This window comes from Coccidioides posadasii, chromosome 2, assembly GCF_018416015.2.
Source record: "Coccidioides posadasii str. Silveira chromosome 2, complete sequence".
Lineage (NCBI taxonomy): Eukaryota > Fungi > Ascomycota > Eurotiomycetes > Onygenales > Onygenaceae > Coccidioides > Coccidioides posadasii.
Window position 1 is genome coordinate 4,156,335 of NC_089408.1, and position 20,899 is coordinate 4,177,233.

Below are 20,899 nucleotides of genomic sequence, written 5' to 3' on the forward strand. Positions count from 1 at the left end.
GCCAGACAGTGGTGCAAGCAACTCGCGAGTGTCTACCCACAGAAGACTGTTCTCCCATCTCATTCGGTTGGTAAGGACTTGGCTATGAATAGCTCCGTTGATGACCGCAAATTGCCCGGGTCCGGGATTAAGATCGATGGTCTTTTCCAAAAGCCAAATCATACAAGGGTAGGACACGAAATGAAATTAAGAGTTAATCGAGGTAGGATTCCTCGCTTCTGAGCGAGATTCCACGCCAGGATACCGCCGCGTGCAAGTGGGACTCGCTTTATCGCTCGTATAAGCTGCCATATGGAGGTGCGAGGTGCTATCTATTCGCAAGGAGAATTCCATGTATTATCGAACGGCGCGCCGTGCGCAAGCTTGGAGGGGAAACAGGCTGGGGGATTGACGGGAAAACAACTTGGGCAAGGGGGATAAACCGCTTGGCTTGGTTTGCGTGCAAACCCGGGAGCGTGCTAATGTTTGCTCCTCCGCCTCGGAGTTAAAGTTTATTTCCCGATGATCTGCTGATGATAAACCAACTCGGAATGTCACCTCCTGCACTCTCAGGCACAACAAGCCCACCGAACTGGCCGGCAGGCCAGCTGTAGCTTGGGCAGATGTGCATTCCCACTGCGAACCAAAGGCCAAAAAGGCCAAAAATTCAATTGCTGTGCAAAATTAAACGGAACCCTCTGGGTGCACGTCGCAATGGCAAGAGAAAATTACCGACAACACCGGGGGGGGGTTTCATGGATGATGGGCCAAGTGAGGAGACGGGAAGCTTGCCGTGTGCAACTCCGCCTCTATCCCCGTCAGGAGGAAGAGAGAAACACTATGTGGATTGGACCACAGAACCTGCCCTGGCACCTGATGTTACATCCTTTCCACGGTGCCCGATTCGCCAAGACAAACCAAGTCACTTTAGTTTTATAAACGTGCCCAGAAGAGACAGGGCCGGCACCGAAGCTGAGTGCACCTGCAAGGACCTGGCTTTGTTCGGTCCAGGGGAGGGATGTTGTCGTTGATAAAGCTGCTGATCCCCCGGATTTCCCAACACTGTGGTCCTTTTTTGACTCCAGCAGCTGTGGAGGCAGACACTGAGACACGGACCTCAGCGACTGTGAAGGGAGTCTCCTTCTTGAGTGTGATGCTTTATTGATTTGGCTCACATTACATTCGTTTGAAGATGAAGGTATGTCAAATGCGCTTCTCTGCTTCAAATTGAAACTGCCGTTGAAGCAAACAAAGCTCCAGATATAGGTTTCTAGAGCTGATTCCGTCGTGTAGATCGCTTCTCTCCTCCTCCTCGCAGGTCTCTGCCTGGCTGTCGACCCGCCACGCAAGCCTTTCCCACCCAGAGGCGGTGGCAGCAAGCTTTTGACTTACAACGAGACTGTCACCAGGCGCGTCATCTCACCGACAACCACCTTTGTCGACTGGATACCCGGAGAGGAAGATGGGCAATACGTCTTCCAGGAAAACGACGGAACGCTCATTATCCAAAATATTGCTACAAATAGAAGCGAAACGCTAGTTGGTGCCGACAAAGTTCCAGAGAACTCTTACAGCTACTACATTAAGCCAGATCTCTCCGCCGTTCTGTGGGCAACAAACTACAAAAAACAGTATCGGCATTCCTTCTTTGCGGATTATCACATTCTCGATTTGGAATCTGGCTCATTGACTCCCCTGGACAATGACCAAAACGGCGATATCCAGTACGCTGCCTGGAGTCCCAAGGGAAATGTTATCGCCTATGTCCGCAATAACAATTTATACCTCTGGAAGAACGGAGAGGTCACTCAAATCACGGAAGATGGAGGCCCAAATACTTTCAACGGTGTTCCAGACTGGGTATATGAAGAGGAAATTTTCGGTACTCCGTTTGCGTTGTGGTTTTCACCCGACGGCGAATATGTCGCTTACATGAGGACCGACGAAACTGGCGTCCCAACATACACTATCCCATACTACATGGATAATCAGAAGTTTGCCCCTCCGTATCCAAGAGAATTGGAGCTTCGTTATCCTAAAGTGTCGCAAACCAACCCTACTGTCCAGTTCCGCCTTCTGAATGTCGAATCCGAAGAACAAAAGAATGTGACACTTGATGCTTTTGAGCCGGATGACCTCATCATTGGTGAAGTTAAATGGTTGACTGATGGTCACGAGAAAGTTGCACTCAGAGCTTTCAATCGCGTTCAGGACAGGGAAAAGATTATCCTGGTGGACAGTGAGTCCGGCGCGGGTTCAATCATACAAGAACGTGATGGTACAGATGGTTGGCTCGAAAATAACCAGGCTATCCGCTACATCGGTAAGATCAAGGGCGGCCGGTTCAACAGCAGGGCAAATTACTATGTCGATATCTCCGATATGGACGGCTGGAGTCACCTTTATCTTTTCCCTGTCGGTGAAGGAGAGCCCATCCAACTCACCCGTGGCCGTTGGGAGGTTACTGCTCTGAACCACGTCGACACTGAACGTCAGTTGATTTATTTCGTTGCCACCAAGCGCCACAGTACCCAACGTCATCTTTACTCGGTTTCATACCGCGATATGAAAATAAAAGCTCTAGTCAATGATCGTGAGGCTGGCCACTACACTGCTAATTTCTCTGCAAGGGGTGGTTATTATGTCCTCCACTACCAGGGTCCGGATGTCCCTTACCAGGAACTCTTTGCAACCAGGACCGGGAAGGCAATCCGGACAATTAATAGCAATGCTGATGTTGTGAACAAGCTCAAGGAATACAAACTTCCCAGAATTGACTATCTCGATATTCGGCTCCCATCAGGCGAAACTCTTAATGTGATGCAGCGACTTCCCGCCAACTTCTCCCCCAGGAGAAAGTATCCCGTGTTATTCACACCATATGGGGGACCAAACTCTCAACAGGTTCATGTTGGTTTCCAATCTTTTGGCTGGACCGCCTATATTGCATCCGATCCAGAACTCGAATACATCACCTGGACTGTCGATAACCGGGGTACTGGCTTTAAGGGAAGAAAATTCCGTTCGACGGTCGCCAAGAGACTCGGTGCTCTTGAAGCTGAGGACCAGGTCTATGCTGCCAAGGTGCTCTCTAAATTCCCATATGTAGACAAGGAGCGGATTGGCATTTGGGGTACGAGTTATGGAGGTTACCTCACGGCCAAGACACTGGAAACCGACAGCGGCCGTTTCTCCTTCGGTATTAGCTCCGCCCCTGTTTCGGACTGGCGTTTCTACGATAGCATGTATACCGAACGATACATGAAGACTTACGAGATGAATGAAGCCGGTTACAATGCCAGTGCCGTTCGCAAGACAGAGGGCTTTAAGAACGTTCGAGGAAGTTTCCTTCTCCAACACGGCACGGGCGATGACAACGTCCATTTCCAGCATTCCGCTGCTTTGTCAGACTTGCTCATGGGTGCCGGTGTATCACCCAACAAAATGGCTGGCACATGGTTCACTGATTCTGACCATGGTATCCGATATAATGGCGGCCATGCTTTCCAATACAAAGAGCTTACTATGAAACTCTATGAGGAGAAAAACAGGAAGTTCGATGAGGAGAAACACCAGTGGAGCAAGAAGGATTTGGAATTTGCTGCTTCTATCGGTATCTAATAGATTTGATCAAATCGATCCTTCTCTACCCGCATAATATTCTTTTGTGTTACAATGGGACAAGTTGGACTGTTATACTACACGTGTGCCTTTTGCGGGAGGCTTTAGACCTTTCTGGGATATATTCATTCGATTTTCCTTTGGATTGTACATATTGACTCTTGTCACTTTCTACTTGCCATTATCCCATAGAGAGAGGCCTTAGACAGCACGACGGGATGAGGCAAAGCCTCCCTCCCCTTATATCTGCAATGAAATTGTAGTGTTGAAAACTAATATCATGCCTACAAACCGAGCCTTTCTTGTCTTTTTTTGCTTTTTTTTTCTTTCCTTGGGGCGTTACGTTGTCCCTGGGCCGGGTTTAAGCTCATTGTGAATAATGAGGTAGGTGAACTCTAATTTAGATTTAATTGTGCTATCATTGCTCGAATAATTACTCCCGCACACGAATCAAGCCCTTGGAAAAAAAGAGGACCTCAATAATCAAGCTGTGGAAAAATTACAAACCTCTCTAGTTCACATACTCCAAAGGTTCAGCTCATCAGGTTGTTCTCCCCCAAAAACATTATTCCAATACTGATTTACCCTGTTGCATATTCCTGTCTTGTCTTTCCACGACTGGAATTCATTTTCCAGATTACACGCCACCCACTTGATCTCTTCCCAATACGCTTTCTCAGCATCATATCCAAACGCTTTAATGGTATCTTCGTCGACCAGCCATGCACGACTGTCGCTCCCATCGGGTTTATAGGTGGGCTTTGTTTCTGAGGTATTAGAGAATACGGTCGCGGGATTGAATTTGGGGAAATGGGCATGTATGAAAAATGCGCGTGGGCGAGCCAGGTGGTTGATTTGTGGGGCGTTTGAGCGCGGTGGTTTGGTATTTTTGTGTTTAAGAGCCTTGTATTCTTCAATAGGGTCGAACTGAACCATCGCAGAGCCAGCTATTTGGCCGTCTTCCTTGCGATGCCCAATAGGTTTCACTGGCTCGCTGACGGTGTAGAAAGGCTCGCCGGCAGCGGAAGCGGCTTGCACAAATGTTTCTTTGTCTCCCTCCCCTGGGGCTCCTTGAGAAAGGAGGGAAAAATAATGCGATGGGCCGTAGTAATTGTAATAAGTGGCTAGGAGGAGAGTCAATTGGTGATTCTTCTTGGAAATAAGAAACTCTCCCGTCTCAGAAGAGGCCCGAAGACTGATTGGGGGAACTGGGAGTTGGGAGATGAGGTAATATTGAGGTGACACAGTAGAGATCCAAAAATCTGGCCAGGTCACCATGCCCGTGCCCGTATATGGCTCGGAATCCAAAAGATTTTCCGGTTTATGCAGGGGAAAACAATCTGCATCGATCCAGACAATATCTTCAAATGAAGAAAATAGCATCGCAAATGCTTTTAGTTGATAATTTGCTACCTCAACTTTCGTTGAATTTGAGACCGCGGATTCCAGAATATTTGCCAGCACGACGCATTTTGCGTTTAGAACTGGTAGCACTTCGTTGCAAATCCTTGGCTCATACTCCGTTTTGTCTTTCAAAAACAGTTCGACTGGGAGTTGGGATCCCGTGCGGCGCAGCATGCGCAAACCAATGACAAATACGGGAAGATATTTTCCGCCAGCAGCATACACTATCCCCCTCGTCTTTGGTACATAGACCGGTCGCAATCCCGGTGTCTCCCTGATTTTCTGGAGAAATTGTGAATGTGCATCGCGCATTTGCAGAATATCGGTATCTAGCATTTCGATGCGGACCGGGCGCTCTGGGGGATTGGCGGCGTCGAAACCGATCGCGCCCGTCGTGCCATTTCGTTTCGGGGAGGGACAATTGGGCGCCGCGGATTCGAGGACAGGAAGGAGTGATCTCCAGAAATCAACTTGTCGCTCAGCTAGCGTCCCAGCAGAGGCATGATTACTGGTGGTAATGGAGATGGTGTTTTTGATGGTTGAGGAGCTGCCAGGGACGAGCAGCCAAAGGAAGAGGATGAGTCCTGTCAACGAGAGGATGAGAACCCTGGTCGACAGGGCGGAAGCATTGAGTAGCATCCCTTTATATCAAGGAAGCAGCAAGGCTACATGTCCATTTTTCTTGAACTCACTTCCCGCTCGCTTTCAAGACCGTTCCCCTGACAAGCAGCGTTGAGGCCGGCCCGACTAAGATCCGTTTGAGGAATTGATAGGTAAGGTTATTTACCTAACTATTATGGGCTAGTTAGTCCGCTTCCCATAGCGGCTAGCCAGATACGGAATAAACCCAGGCCGTGAGGGCAGGATTAAATAATCAACCCCCGGGCGCAAGATGGACGGCGAGGATGAATAATAGCGGCAAGCAGGTGTCCAACGTCAACCAAGCTCCAGCTCGACCTACAACAGCGGCGGCGAGCTGAGAGGGAACGATAAGAGAAGAAACTCAAGGTTTCGGGTACCTCAGCCAGAGAACCCCGGAACTCACAACGCGGATTTCGCGGACCATAGCGGCCCCATACGTCTGCGTGCGCTAACTGGCCATCGCACAGAAAGTTCTGCCGAGAGAGGGATGGCAGCAGGGCTGCATTGCGCATTCAGTCGGGGTCTTCGCCCAATTACACTTAAATTCCATCTGTGGGCCACAGATATTCACTAGAATATTGATGTTTTGATTTTTCTAATTTCTGTGGAAGCCTGTTTTGTGCAAGATTCAGGTCGCCGTTACACGGTCGCCGATCTGGGTCGGGCTCCCGCTGACGAGCTTTTCTGCGGTGATTTGTATGACAGTAATCACAAATGCATTTGTAGATTGTTCTGATCTACTCCGTATAATTTTCATAGTATAAAAGGGTGCTATTGCTGCCTTCAAGATCTTGAAACTGCCTACAACTGTCACGATCCTCGACTAAATTCTCTGTTAATTTGGGTCAGGATGTCAGCAGAATATCTAAATACAAATGTAGACCTCGAGTCTAATGAAAATGAGCACAGCTTTTTGATGAATGATACTGTTCATAGCTTCGCATGGAAGGGTGTTACAGTAAATGTCAAAGATCGCCAAACGAAGAAAAGGAAAAGTATCTTGTCGGATACATCTGGTTATGTGAATCAAGGTAAGTTTTTATTCTTCTACTTTTATTTTTATTTTTTTAATAAAGGAAGAATAAAATAAAATACAAAAGAGAATATCCTGCTCTTTGAAATCTGTGCACCTGGAGTGCTAACAACATTGAACAGGAGAGCTCATGGTCCTCATGGGCCCTTCGGGGAGCGGCAAAACCACCTTGTTGAACGTCCTTGCCCATCGAAACAGCAGTCTTGGGGCGGCGAGCGTCGAGGGGCATATCCTAGTAAACGGGAGAAAAGTGCCCCTAGAGACATTCAGACGCATCAGTACCTACGTTGAACAAGAAGATGTCCTTATTGGATCTTTAACAGTGGAAGAGACACTGTATTTCGCGGCCCAATTGTCGCTTTCCAGGTAAGCACGCATTGTTAACGGCGGTTATCCTGTATTATCTCACATATTACAGTTCAATTTCGAAAAAGGAGCGGTTACATCGTATTAAAAGCCTTCTAAACGCCTTTGGTATCCAAAATCAGGCCAAAACCTTGATCGGAACTCCAATTCAAAAGGGGATCAGTGGCGGTCAGAAACGTCGTGTGAGCGTTGCGAGCCAGCTCATCACTCGACCGAAAATCTTGTTCTTGGACGAACCTACGAGCGGGTTAGATTCTACTGCCAGCTTTGAGGTGATGTCCTTCGTAAAAGAGCTTGCTGTTAAAAACAAGGTGTGTATATTCTTCCACTTCGATTAGCTAGGAGTAAGCTAACGCTTTTACAGCTCATTGTGATCGCGAGCATCCATCAACCATCGACGGCCACCTTCGAAACTTTTGACAAGCTTCTGATCCTATCGACTGGAAAAACATGTTATTTTGGGCCAGGGACACAAATGAAATCTTACTTTGATGGCGCTGGCTATCTTATGCCCCTACAAACAAATCCTGCCGAATTCGTTTTGGATTTAGTGAGTACGGATTTCGCGAATAATAGGGAAGCCGCATCCGATCGGCTTGGCCAAATTCATAATGTCTGGGCCAGGTCTCCAGAGGCCTCTCAGATCGATGCTGAGATAGAGTCTCACATGGGTATGGCCGAGAAATTCGAACACATTTCGACTCCAAAAGGCGGGAAAGTTGGTTTCTTGATGACTATATTGACTTTGCTTCATCGGTCTTTCATTAAGAGCTACCGGGATGTTGTTGCCTATGGTATTCGGATTGCCATGTATCTTGGTATGTATTCCTCTCCGTTCGTCTATCACTCGCCAATGCTAACACTGTAAAAGGGTTGGCTATAATGATGGGGACTGTGTGGCTGCGTTTGGGTAGTCACCAGGAGAATATTCAGCCCTTTATTAATGCTCTTGTGAGTGAACATTGCTCTTCCTCTCTTACGATCCCTGTTACTTACAGTGCCACAGTTCTTCAGCTCAGCATTTATGTCATTTATGGCTGTAGCATATGTGCCCTCATTCCTTGAAGATAGGTCCACGTTCATCAAAGAGAGGGCCAACGGACTTTACGGTGCGACATCTTTTATCATTTCAAACTTCATCATCGGGGTTCCATTTTTATGTAAGTGGCTCTCTTCCTAGTTTCTTGGAAGATCTGTGCTAACTGTTCCATAGTCCTAATCACACTGCTTTTCTCCATTGTTGCCTATTGGCTTGTGAACTTCCGCGATGGTGCTGGCGCATTCTTCACATTTGTAATGTGGCTTTTCCTTGACCTCCTTGCTGGAGAATCTCTAGTGGTGCTTATGGCCTCGCTGTTCCCCAATTTTGTCATTGCTCTTGCTCTCACCGCCTTCGCCAACGGCCTTTGGATGAGCGTTGGGGGATTCCTTGTTTCCCCGACCATCCTCAATGTGTTTTGGAAGTACGTCTTCCATTACATTGACTACCAGGCGTACGTTTTCCAAGGGATGATGGTAAACGAGTTTTCGAAACGGACATATGATTGCGCCTCAGGCTGTCAATGCATGTATCCTAGTGAGCTATCGGATCAATGTAAGATCGCCGGAACGGGAGTGCTCAATGCATATGGCTACAAGACTGGAAGAGAAGGGAAGTGGGTAGGCATTCTGATTGCGATTATCGCCGTTTATCGGTTGTTTGGGTGGGCGATGTTGATGCTGAGGAAAAAATAAGCGGCGATTGTTTTCCCGCTTTCTGGTTAAGGTTCACTGACTGTTAAGAACCATGTTATTTGACGAGTCTTTGGCAAGTTTTCCTTCTTCCTGATTAGGGTTGACTTTGTCCCGCTTCCATGGGTACTGCGTAGACTTAGGTATCAGAATAATTTAATTTTCTTTTCTTTTTCTTTTCTTTTCTCCTTCTCCCCTTTTCCATCGCCAGGCCGATTGTATTCATGATAGCACTCAACTACTCTCTTTCCTCCGTCGTTGAGATAAGGCTGAAAATAACTACGTCATATGCCGAGAATATCCCCACCGGGAGCTCCCCGGCCCGGTCGTACCACGGGCTTGGCATTGTGGGCACTCGAAAAGTCAATATTCGAGCCTCGTGGTCCCCGATAGACCCCGATGGGAAACCCCTTTCCCTTGGGGCGGGAAAAGTTCCCTTCGCAATTCCTCGGGCTGGTGGATTTGACTTTGAGGGAAAAAACTTATTGTTGAAAACCGGGAAAGGCCTCGAGGGCGACTTGATTACTCTCGAATTACGTTGGTACGTAGATAATGCTGAACATCTATATTTCTATTAACTGGGTATGGTTTCCGCGGAAAATGAAAAAGAAAATAGTGACTTAATAATACAGCAGAAGAAGTAAACGAAGTATATCAGTGAATAGCCAAAGATCCGGCTTCTATGAAAAGTCATTGCTCAATGGGGATGTCTCCAAGCCAAACGTCACTGCTGATGATCGAGCTGATATCTGGACCCTGGTCCTCCAGTTCGGGAAACAACGGCTGTTGGATTCCAATCTCCAGAACCTCTCTCGCCACAAGCTTGATTTGTTTCATCACCAATCGTGAAATTACCCATGTAGAATTTAGTGCTTTGAGTTCTCCCACGATGAGGGCGATTCGGTCTCGCCGTGGCTGCAAACAGTTGGATGCCCTCACGGAGCATGCACAGAGCTGGACGATAGCGCTGAGTACGAGCCCACAGATGAAGAATGGAGTTTGCTTTATTACTGTGGATCGGAGCGCCGCAAGAGCAGCAAGATCGTTCGCAGCTTTGATGGATTTGATGGCGTGGGTGAGGTTTGTTGATGAAGCTGCTGCTATGCAGAGACTGCGTCGGGCGCAGGGGATACTAGCAGTGGCGGTGGGGGTTGATAGAAGGTTTGAGCGAGGAAGGTGGAGGTATATAAGCGCGCAGTTGATAATCATATGTGCCCGGAAGAGTAATTGGTCGACGGTGCCATCCGGGCCAAGGATATTTCTTTTGGAGTTCGGAAGATGATGGAACCAGCTACCGATGCTGGCATCAATTGATTCAACCTGGTCTGCGAGCTGGTAATCATCAATGGCGTAACCGAGATCTAAAGTTCGCTTGAGAATCCGGCCGGCTTCGACAGCGTAGCAAAAGGAAGAAAAATCTTCGTCATCATCTGCAAAAACACGATCATAGAAATGTGTCGGGGATGGTGATTCGGTGAGGTAGATACCCGCTGAATAGCTCAAGTCGTCACACGGAAGCAGCGTGTCCATCAGCGTACTATTGTTGATCTTCGAAGTCATCTGGTCAAAAGCACAAAACATGCCGTCAACAATGTACAGTTCCCACCAAGTGCGTCGGAGTGTTTCCACCCGCACAGGATCGTCACCGCCCAGAGTTGAGGCGAACGAGGCTCTGTTCATACCCATCCCAAAGGCCAAGTCAACAGCTGCCGAGAACGACTCTACACCATCGGCTCGTTCATCCCGTGCGTGCAGGACAATCGAAAATAGAAGAAGAGCTTGGACCTTGTAGAAAGACGGTTCAGTAGCCGCTGCTAATTCTGTCACAACGGACTCTCTGTATAAATCAGCCGACGGATCGAGTGTATAATGAGCGCCGATGAATCTCATAACCGCCTGTAGACATGGTGGAATTGGCGCTAAGCGATGCAGCAGATGCGAGGGGGGAAGGATCGGATGAGCGTCGTGGAAGAATGCGTAATAGTAGTCGAAAAGCAACCCATCTCCTTGTAGATAGGCGGAGGTGTCTGGTATCGTGAAGACGTCAGGGTCCAGGGAGATTCGATCGGTCGACATCAACCCCATTCGATCCAGCGATTGCGATAAAGGTATGCCTGGAATGGTCAAAGAGGGATCCAGGAACGGTGACTGAGGCGGCCCTATCGGGGTTCCAGCCGGCTGGGGTGGAGCCTCAGCGCGTGGAGTACGACCTATCGTCGAAGGGGCCGGCGGCTTGGAGCTTGGCTTATAACCACGGCGGGAAGGCGTATACTGACAGTCAGACTGGGCTTTGCGGCATCGTCCACAGACAGGGGTGCCACCGTCGCACTTGAGGTGCTTGCGGCGACATTCTAGACATGCCAGGGGCGCTGGTCTCACGGGATTAGGCTGTTTGCCGCTAGGATTTGTCATATTGTAGAACAACGTCAACGTCAAGACAGCCGCACTCCGTAAAGCAATGCAGATAGTAAACGGCGATGCGGAATATGGGGCCAAAATTCTAAAAAAAAAAAAAGAAAGAATTATGATCTGAACCAGCCCATGTGCCCCCACACCCTCGAGAGATCAGACCTACACGACGGTTGGAGGGAGTACAGGCAAGACCTGGCGAAGTTGAATCTCGCAGATCAAACAGCGGGGTGGCTTGTTGAAATTGCTCGAGAACGGGGGTCTGGCTTGGGATCGAATATAAATCGGATCTTCATGCATGATATACCTGGGTTCCAGGTGATTGGTCCCAAACAAGGTCAATTCAATCCTTTGCTCCGATTTCTAATAACTTGCTTCTGCGATGGAGGAATTGCGTCTAGACCGAGCCAGCGGATTATGTAACGGGGCGACCCGAGCGACTCCGATTCTTTCTCGGCAAGTCACGTGGGGATGCGTTCCGGCCAGGTTTGCCACATGCCCGGGGGAACCAAGGATTCATGTACGACGGAGCAAAGTTTGTTACAACTTTGCTACCAAAAGAACCTCCTATTATTAATGAAAGACCTCCTTTTTTCAACTTCACTCCTGTCTCGACGATGGTTCGTCCAATATGAGACCCGTGGCGGCTGCGAGGCCTCAAGCATTTTCTAGCTGTAGAATTGCTCTGTTGAACGCTAAGGCCCCAGATTTCCACGGATGCAAAACGAGTGCGGGGTGTGGGCCAGAGCCCCAGACGTCAGATGTAAAGCGTACAGAGGAGCTATCCTTGCTGAATATGCGGGATGATCGGTCGATACAAAGATGGTACATGTCCCGGGTGACACAGGCCTCCTGAGCGGATGGACGAACTGACGGGAGCTGAATGGGCCTGAGCTGTGGACACGAGACACTCTGCCTATAAATTCGGTCCAAGTGCCCAATTCGAACGATGTCCAAACTCCCGATAGCTATATTAAATCGCAATTATCCGAAAAACTTCGCATTTCATCCGTCATCACATCAGAGAATCGACAACCCACCACTAGCTAAAAATGAGTACCGTCCGTGGAAAGTGCCACTGTGGTCAGTCTGAATGGTCTGTGAAGCTCGCAGACCAGGAGAAGTCGCATATCCTCTGGTATTAATCCAAACCCTTCGTTCTCGCCCGCCAGTTCCCTAGGCGAGTGAGGCGCATGGAGAAATTGAAGATACTAACTTTACAAATCTAGCCACTGCGATGCGTGCAAGCAGATCAACGGCGGAGAGTTCACCTTGAACCAAGTTATCCCGCAAGAGAACTTCAACCTCGAAAAAGGGAACCTATCCAAATACACGTACAAGGGAGACTCTGGTCCGCACAACCTTGCAAGGATGCTGATTAACCAGTGGATTATCTTACTAACATCGCTTTGCGGGAACAGGGAACGATGTGCACTGCTTCTTCTGTCCGACTTGCTCTACCCACGTCTATCATCACCAAACTGTTCTTGGGAAATACATCGTCCGCACCGCAGCACTTGATGGTGCCAAAGGATGGCCGGTCGCTGCGGAAATTTATTGCAAGGATACCTCGGGATGGTTGCCAAAGATTTCTGATAATAACTTCCCTGCTGCCCCACCTGCATAAGCAGGAGGATGAAAACTTTTGGCGCTAGATGCATAACCCGGGGTAAGTGGAAGAGCGAATGACGTATTTAGCATTTGGGCATTGAAGGGGTTGGGACAGGTGCAGAGAGACGGCCGTGGCAATGGAGTATTTTATCTACTGGAACCCCCCAGTCTTTACTTGATATCGATAGCTTGCAATGTACGGAGTGCTCCGTAAAGAGAAAATATCTTATCCATGCTCCTTATTTCAGCACGGATACCAGACGCAGCGAAGGTGATGATCCCTTTTTTTCCACACTTCCACAACCATTTTGACAGGGATCTTGGCTGTGATGTCATCGAGCAAGATAAATTAGTTAACCTTATTTAAGGTTTAGCTAACCGGCCTAGCTAAAACTCTCAGCGCGTTTCCTTGGGCCTTGTTCGGGACGCGACTTTCGGAAATCAGCGGAGGAAGAAAGGTCTTTTGCAATGTTCCCGGATTCGAAATAATTGCCCGCAATATTGTGAAACAATGTTGCATTGAATGGGTTTTCCTCGTTTTAGGGCATTTCCTTATCCGATTTACATCCGGAGGACGGAGTTATCCTATCACGTTGTGTTGCGCACAAACATTGCCTTTCCAACCTCCCTCCCACTCCGTCTATGTATCGTCAATGCATCGCGTTACGATCCGTGGTGCCAAACCATGAAAGCGGAAGCTGCTACGATTGGAATTCGATGACGAATCGCAGGACTCGCCTGAGATCGTGTCGATTAAGGAAATCTCCCCTTAGAACTTGACGAACTTTTCCGAAAATGCGACCTTGTTCATTTCAATGCTGCCGACGATGGCTCAAATACCGGCTTGACTGTGCAGGGCCTTAGTCCCGTTGGCCTTCCATTGTCTCCTCACGATGTGGCAGCCATTACCGATACCCGCTCCTGGAGGAGCTATGAAGCGAGGAAAGACGAACCAGATGGCTGTTCGACCACGAAATATTGGGAATTGGATGAAAGTCGGCTGGAAACTCAAACCCCCACATGGAAGGTAATCCGCCAAGCTGTTGCAACAATTTATTACTTGAAGATTGGAAATCCTAAGTCCTGCCAAGCATGTCCGAATAGAACGTGGCAAGCTGCTCATTGACCAGGAGGGTGATTTCCCCTTTCTCGCCAGAATTAGCCTAGATTGGATGGAATATTCGGCACCCTGTTTACCTGTTTGCCATTGCAGCATAAGGGCAGAGAGTTCGTTCTCAGCCACGGTGGCCGAACTTGTACGTTAAAAACGACTCTACTGTCGGTGTATCGAGCATCATTCAGGGTCTGGGTTTCCACTGTTACCATGGAGTTAGGCCGGTCACATCGGGGTGTAAAGTAGTTTTTACTTACGATTTGATATATGAAGGTCCTAACCACTCTTTCCTTCTCGTTTTGGTCAAATCCCACTCCGCAAGATGCCCTACGGTCATGGTCCCTCCCATAGGAGAAAGGGTGGAAAGAAGAAGAAACCGAGGGAAAACTCCGGTTTATCGATATCCTGTCGTACCAGGTGCCTTATCTATCCGTCCATTGTGATCACTTGGGTCCAAAGGACAAGCAAAAGAATGTTTCTGCTGCGGTGTGTTTACGAAAATTGTGACTTCTGAATGTTTTTGGGGAACGCAGAGCGAACAGCATAGGAAGATTCCGACTTTCGTCCAATCACTAAACTTAGTACCAATGGCATACTTTAAGCATCTATCATCTATCACCGTTGACTGAGCCTTTGACTTGGCGCATGACAAGATCCTTGAGCGGCTATATATCAAGGCCATCGACTTCGTTAGACAAAATAATATCTTCGACAGGACTTCAGGTGACTGCGGTCAAATCCAGTCTACCACAGAGGTAGTTGGAATTAATGTTTGCCGAGAGACAGTACGCCAACAGGGGGTCCCCCTTTAGCTTTCGACAGGTAATATACTCATATTGTCACTTTCAGGTCGTAATCATTATTCCCGGGCAAAAAATTTGGACCCCGGATCTTAGAGGAATGCCACGTTCATGACTGCAAGCAGTTTTCCAGCACTCCACTGCTTGCTTCCGTCTGCTGCAGCTTTTGTCTAGGCAATTCTCTATTGCGGTTGCGCAGCAAAACGGCTGGGTCGGCCATGAAGACTACGGGCTGCTTACTAGGAAGTTGGCAATCTTAGAAAAGCAGATTTTGGTGCAGATAGCCGGGAACGAGAAGGCCTGGAAGCATGCGCGGCCATTTCAGGATGCTTGACTGGCGGCATCCGCTAAGTTTTCATCAATATATATTATCGCATAACTAACCTACATCGACGTGGTTCGCTTAAGTCGAAACTAAAGCTCTGCGTATGGCACCGATAATTTCTTTAATGTTATTTGCCTTGTGATCCCATTCGCTACGCATATACCAAACCAAATACCATGGATTTCCTTGGGAGAGCCGGCCAGTTTCTCTATCTTGAATTCTATTAACTTTGATATCACTATCAATTTCAGGTCTGGGAAGCCTCATAAGGCTGCAAAGCACAAGAAAAGAGGCTGCATTCGGGCAGCAGCTCGCGGAGAATGCATGGGAATACACAGGTGAGATTTGTAGCGCTGATACTTAAGCTCCTAATTTCCTTATTGTCAACGATATTTTATATTCCAGTCAAATCCCCCAGCTAATGTCATGATGGATTGCGAGCAGGCAAATAGGGATGCATCCCCTTTCGTCCCGGGCCAATGACCCTGGCCCAGCCAGTTTTGGTTACTCACTTTTACTTAAGATGTAGCCTGCCGCGAAGGTGTCACATTTCCCGTGATCTTGCATATCCGAGTCGTAACTGGACCCGCAGTGCTTGCAAGGGCAAAAGTCTTCGAAACCGTTTTCTGCAGCGAAACATCAGCATGCTGATGGGAGGTAACCTGCGCAAATCTATATTGCATGTTAACGGTAACGTTTGCTGGATGGGTTTGTGGACCCGCTTCGTCTCACACCAGCCCGGAATGAAGCAGCAGCAGGGAGGCCGAGGAAAAATGATGTTTAATAAAATTTCACAAGATACAGCACAAATTGGCTCATAGACACTAACTGGATCAATGATAATGTTTAAGGAAATACACGCAGAGAGGCCTTTCATATGGAGCCACGAACCCTTCACTGTGACATCCAAGATCAGATAAACCCTCGATGTCCTCCCTTTGTACTGCTCGTTTGCGAACCTAGGTGGCTTCTTTTTTCAAAGCGTGGTCATGACTCGTTGGCAAAAGCCTTGTGTTCTGGCTTCTGGATATCCGCATACGTAATTTGCGTTCGCGGTAGCAGCCAGGTTTCGGGGCGGAATATTTAAAACTGTCCTCCAGAATCTGATAAGTGACCAAACCATAACCGCCACAAGACTCATACTCAAGCAGCAGAACGCGAAAACGAAAGCGTTGCTAACTACCTTTGGCCAGGTCCGGCGTTGCTTAGCTGCGTGGGGATGGACCGCTGCGATGCGGGATTGATTTTTCTTAGCTATGCCAGCCCATAAAATCGAAATTTTAACAAAGACGCCAAAAAATGACTTGTTATCCCAAAAGTGCCTCACCTTCCTTGTCATTTGATGCGTCTCGACGTTCACTAGGGGGGAACCTCGGCTGCATTGCTGGTGCACAACATTACGGGCAGTCTCTTGGTCACCGGGACTGCAAAGACTGAATATACAATGGTGAAAATCATTGCTAACGGGCGAAAGTACGCAAAGACAGCTGTACTGAATTGGAACATTGCATCCAAGATTGGATTCTGCAACTTCAAAACATCGTGTCTGCGAATAATATTAACAAGGTTGTTATTTGGCATATAACCAAAAGAGATAACCTACCGCGCACTCCGGGATGTCGAGGCCCAAGGTGCGTACCGCAATTATAGTAGCGATGAAAGCGCTGACAAACTTCATCATGAATAATGATCTCCCTAAAATAGTGCTAAAAGTTGACTTGGGAATATCAATACATCAAGCCTTGAACCTGGGTTGGTGAATTAAACGAGATGAAAATAACTGAATGCCTTGGTATTTATGCTGTCAAGGAGCGTCGACGCCAGAGGCACCGAGGCGGAAGAATTATCCAGAAACCTGCAGTGAATCAATGGAATTCATAACTGGCCGGGCACTTCCTAACACATAGGAGCTGTCTGATACAACTTGGTGGAACGACCTAGCAATGGACTGGCCTCTTTCCTCGGCTTCTCAACGTGGTACAGCAACAGTCCTTCCGTTAAAGAGAAACACTTACAACATCACACATGATGCTTCTCTTCACTCTCCGTTCCTATTTCACGGGCCTTTATTGCAGATGCGCAGAGAAGATCGGCTGATCCGGGGGAACTTGTCGGTGATAGTGACACCGCTTATATACCCTGGCGACTCAATATGGCGCCTGCTCCACCATCCTGATTCCACATTCACTTTTGTTTGGCATATATCAGGCGTTCGAAATGCAGGGTGCGGGCGGGTGTGAGAGCTCTGAAAAAATTCAGACCACCATCAACACAACTCGTTTTGCACCAAGTCATCTGCATGCGATGGTATCGAATGACGATATCAGAAAGCGGAGGACGGTAATTGTCCGGGTTTTCCAGAGAGTCGTTCGTCTGTGAAACGTCGCAACGGGGATCTACGGCGCCCATCGCTGATCATAGCTATCCAGCGGTTTAGGTTGAGTCTCAACGCTACGAGTTGGCGAAAACATTGTTGATGACCATGTTCCATGTTGCTCGAAATGTCCCTGGCAGATACAAACAAGCAAGCACTGGTTCAAATTTATGTACATGTATGCATGTACAGTACATATATACAGAGTACATACATTTGGTATCATATTGATGCCATGCAATATAAGTGTGTTCACGCACTTGTAACAACTCTCATGGATACTTGTGTAAGGTGATATCCAACCCAAGACTTGTTCCGTGTTAATTTCTTTCTGAGCAATAGTACTCATGGCATTTGAGAAGGAAATCGCCATGCAGCAATCCGATGCTGTAGTTCCCAATCTGCAAAAGCCTGTATCCAATATTGCTTGTAAGTGAGAGGAGTTACACAAAATCTGACACAGAAAGAAAAAACTGACCATCATCACATACTCAGCTGCAAGGACATTTTTGTGATATTTTGTGATCAAGATGTGCTACTCTAAGCGCTTTAGGCTTTGATTCCTTAATGTATGTGCCCCAGACATATGAGCTGATGTGATTCAGCTTCGCAAATCATTTGTCGCCATTCTGCTTCCCATGGACTTCTTCCAAAAAACAATAACTGCACATGCGGTTAAAATCTCCAGCTTTTTCATGCTGCTATTATATGGCCCATTTTGTGTGACTTCATGGAATCTTTGTTGGCGATGTCTGAGAAAGCTTGCATCGACTACACTTCCGCTTTCCGAAGGTCACAATGGCCCACCCATCATCAGTCAAAAGGCAACTAAAAGTAGCCTTGCCTAAGGATAATGTAAATCGCAATGAAACTCTATTCCTCTCCCAAAAAAGGTAAGACAAAGGATCATGAGGCGACGGGACTCAGGTAACTCAGGGTCGCAGAGCACCAGGAATAAAAGCAATCCAGATTTTAACATGATCCATCCGACATGCCTCATCACGTTGCAGCCCGGACGCATCCTCGGCGGGATATATAAATGTGTTTCCATTGAAACAGTCGAATGGTAGCATGTCAAAGAGCTATGTCGCATAACCCGATATTCTAGGAACTAGGCGTCACCTTAGACAGCGGCATCCGGCTACCTTTTAGCCCGAGCTGACGGGCGGAATAATTGCAACTTCTTCTCCGGCCTGTATTATTCTGCCATTCGCATCGTCATCCTCCCCATCGGCATCCACGTACTCTAGTCCGACACTAACTGCACAACTAGACAGCACCTTTTCTTTTATACCGGGGTATCGCTCGTCTAGGATATCGAAGAGCTTGTGCACGGGCAAAGGAGCAGGAAGTGGTTCGGTCGCTTTACCGGTAAAAGAGAAAGCGCTGGCGAAATAGTGGATTTGAAAAGTCCCATTGAGTTGGGATGCGGCGGTCGACGGGTTGGAGATGAAAGCTGGGGAGGCGGAGGTGGACGTCATGGTTTCTGTGTGTGCAAGGTGTCTTCGTTTGATATGCAAATGGATAATGACCTTTCCGGCTCTGCGAAGGAAAAGAAGTTTTGTTTTTATCTGATCGCCAGGCTTGGCAGGAATTGCTAGGTGCGGGGGAGGTTGAGTGCGGGGTAATTTGCGCTGCATTCCCAAACGCCCTGTGACTGGCGAGATCCGACGAGACAGCAGTGGAAGCAGTCTGATGTCGGGGATAGATGGCATTTGGGCGTGCTGACTTTTGATGACGATAGATGTTGAGATGCTTGCTGAACAGTATGCACAATTAAAACACTAAAAATCATCATTTCCTTTAAGAGATCTCCCTATGTCGGCTCTGGAACCACTATGTACTGATGTATGCGTATGTACGGAGGGAACATGTAGGTAGATGCTGAAAGCGCAGGCGTATGTTTGTATCACAGATTCAAGCATGCCTGGAATCCGGCCAACAAATCATCCCTAAGATCGGTCCAGCTCTCCAAGCCCACACTTAGCCTCAGAAGCTTTCGATCGACAGTGTCATCCGACATTGCGCGCCATTCGATCAAAGACTCAACCCCTCCAAGACTCGTAGCATGATGGAAGAATTTCAATTTCGACGGAATCGCACGGGCATGACGTTCTTCTTTCATCGTCATAGAAAAAACCGGCCCGAACCCACCGGGCATCTGCTTCGACAGCCAAGCCATATCGTTTTCTTGTAGACTGGAGTGGAAAATCTCTTTCACAGCAGCCTGGACCACTCTCGCAGGATCATTGGCCGCGGGATTCGGCACTTTCAGCGCCTGGTCGAGGAATGCGACCAGCGACGTGGCATTCTCACTCTGCCGCTGGACTCTAACTTCTAGAGTCCTCAAGCTTCGAACACCCAGCCAGCTCTCCATATTCCCCATTATATTTCCCAAGTATTGCCTATCCATGAACAATTTATGCCTCCACTCATCATTCTTGGTCGCCAATACCCCGCAGAGCATGTCACTATGGCCACCTAGATACTTCGTGCCAGAATGCATGACCATATCTGCACCCCATAGAAACGGGTCCTGCAAGCCAGGAGGCCCAAAGGTACTATCCACAAGCAAGTAAGCCCCGCGGGAATGTGCCTTTTCCGCATACTTCTGGATATTAAAAGACGTCCCGTGCGGGTTCACGGGCGTCTCGAGTAGGATCAGGTCACCTTTTTCCAACTGCTCGGCGGGACAGTCGAGATCGATCTTTTTGAGGCCCGTGAGGCGGGAGATGATGCTGATGACGCCATGGCTGCCGTGGTAACCATTGCCGACGGAGATGCGTTTCGGATTGAAAAAGATCAGGGCGGCGTTTAGAGCCGCGAGGCCAGAGGCGTAAGTGACGCTGTGACCTCCCAAGAGGGCGGAGACGATTGTTTCGAAGCGGGTGTAGTTCGGCGCCGTGTAGCGCGAGTAGACGTGGGATGTGGGGCTGGGGATCTCCTGTTGTTAGGATGAGCATTGTTAATCGATTTCGGTGGAAAACTCGTAAGAATATATGGATTGAAGGCATAGTTACAGATTCCTCTGCTAATGGGACTAGTTCGTCGGGGTTATCAGAGTATCTAAAGGTGGTCGAGACGTGCAATGGCGGCGCAACATCCGTAACGACGTTGATGGGATCATCGGCATGTATGGCGACGGTGGCGTTGCTGCAACCGTTCAAATTGAGATCTTCCATTTTGCTGCGAAGGCTCTCGGCCATTTTGGGATATTCACGGCGAGTTGTGGCCCTTACTTCGTCGAAGGTGAGAGTCTGGGCTTTATATAGTTGATTAAACGACTCCCTACCCTCGATACTAACGATGTGCTTGTCTACCCCTGTGAGGGGCCCGACCCGCTTCCGGGTGCCGGTATCCACGAATTAACTTTGAGTTCCTCCCAATGTTCATACGGGCGTGATCGGTCTACATAACGGATGTCGCAGGGCGCAAGAGAATTGGAACTTTGTAGACGTCATATTGGATGGCCGTAGGGATCAGAGAATGG

The 20,899-nt window shown here is 48.2% G+C and overlaps 7 protein-coding genes across 7 annotated transcripts; 3 read left to right on the forward strand and 4 right to left on the reverse strand.

Moving 5' to 3' along the window:
- Nucleotides 1-926: 926 nt before the first annotated feature.
- Nucleotides 927-3,600, forward strand: DPP4 (diacylglycerol pyrophosphate phosphatase; the record flags this gene model as incomplete). Its single annotated transcript, XM_003071730.2, has 2 exons — nucleotides 927-1,177; nucleotides 1,273-3,600. Exons 1-2 carry the CDS (start codon nucleotides 1,172-1,174, stop codon nucleotides 3,598-3,600), a joined length of 2,334 nt encoding a protein of 777 aa, XP_003071776.2. The 5' UTR covers nucleotides 927-1,171.
- A 383-nt stretch (nucleotides 3,601-3,983) lies between these two features.
- Nucleotides 3,984-5,643, reverse strand: D8B26_003799 (uncharacterized protein; the record flags this gene model as incomplete). The annotated part of the gene is made up of 1 exon (XM_003071729.2): nucleotides 3,984-5,643. One exon carries the CDS (start codon nucleotides 5,641-5,643, stop codon nucleotides 4,117-4,119), a length of 1,527 nt encoding a protein of 508 aa, XP_003071775.1. The 3' UTR covers nucleotides 3,984-4,116.
- An 853-nt stretch (nucleotides 5,644-6,496) lies between these two features.
- D8B26_003800 (uncharacterized protein) lies at nucleotides 6,497-8,788 on the forward strand (the record flags this gene model as incomplete). Its single annotated transcript, XM_003071728.2, has 7 exons — nucleotides 6,497-6,677; nucleotides 6,802-7,045; nucleotides 7,098-7,356; nucleotides 7,410-7,863; nucleotides 7,917-7,996; nucleotides 8,052-8,205; nucleotides 8,259-8,788. 7 exons carry the CDS (start codon nucleotides 6,497-6,499, stop codon nucleotides 8,777-8,779), a joined length of 1,893 nt encoding a protein of 630 aa, XP_003071774.2. The 3' UTR covers nucleotides 8,780-8,788.
- Nucleotides 8,789-9,466: 678 nt separating this feature from the next.
- Nucleotides 9,467-11,188, reverse strand: D8B26_003801 (uncharacterized protein; the record flags this gene model as incomplete). Its single annotated transcript, XM_003071727.2, has 1 exon — nucleotides 9,467-11,188. One exon carries the CDS (start codon nucleotides 11,186-11,188, stop codon nucleotides 9,467-9,469), a length of 1,722 nt encoding a protein of 573 aa, XP_003071773.1.
- A 638-nt stretch (nucleotides 11,189-11,826) lies between these two features.
- On the forward strand, nucleotides 11,827-13,013 carry D8B26_003802 (uncharacterized protein). The gene is made up of 3 exons (XM_003071726.2): nucleotides 11,827-12,323; nucleotides 12,415-12,536; nucleotides 12,607-13,013. Exons 1-3 carry the CDS (start codon nucleotides 12,238-12,240, stop codon nucleotides 12,810-12,812), a joined length of 414 nt encoding a protein of 137 aa, XP_003071772.1. The 5' UTR covers nucleotides 11,827-12,237; the 3' UTR covers nucleotides 12,813-13,013.
- A 5,544-nt stretch (nucleotides 13,014-18,557) lies between these two features.
- Nucleotides 18,558-18,890, reverse strand: D8B26_003803 (uncharacterized protein; the record flags this gene model as incomplete). Its single annotated transcript, XM_066124271.1, has 1 exon — nucleotides 18,558-18,890. The coding sequence occupies one exon, from the start codon at nucleotides 18,888-18,890 to the stop codon at nucleotides 18,558-18,560; it is 333 nt and encodes a 110-aa protein (XP_065980350.1).
- Nucleotides 18,891-19,216: 326 nt separating this feature from the next.
- D8B26_003804 (uncharacterized protein) lies at nucleotides 19,217-20,698 on the reverse strand. The gene is made up of 2 exons (XM_003071725.2): nucleotides 20,430-20,698; nucleotides 19,217-20,353 (listed from the first exon to the last, which is right to left on the reverse strand). Exons 1-2 carry the CDS (start codon nucleotides 20,613-20,615, stop codon nucleotides 19,319-19,321), a joined length of 1,221 nt encoding a protein of 406 aa, XP_003071771.2. The 5' UTR covers nucleotides 20,616-20,698; the 3' UTR covers nucleotides 19,217-19,318.
- Between the last annotated feature and the right edge of the window lie 201 nt (nucleotides 20,699-20,899).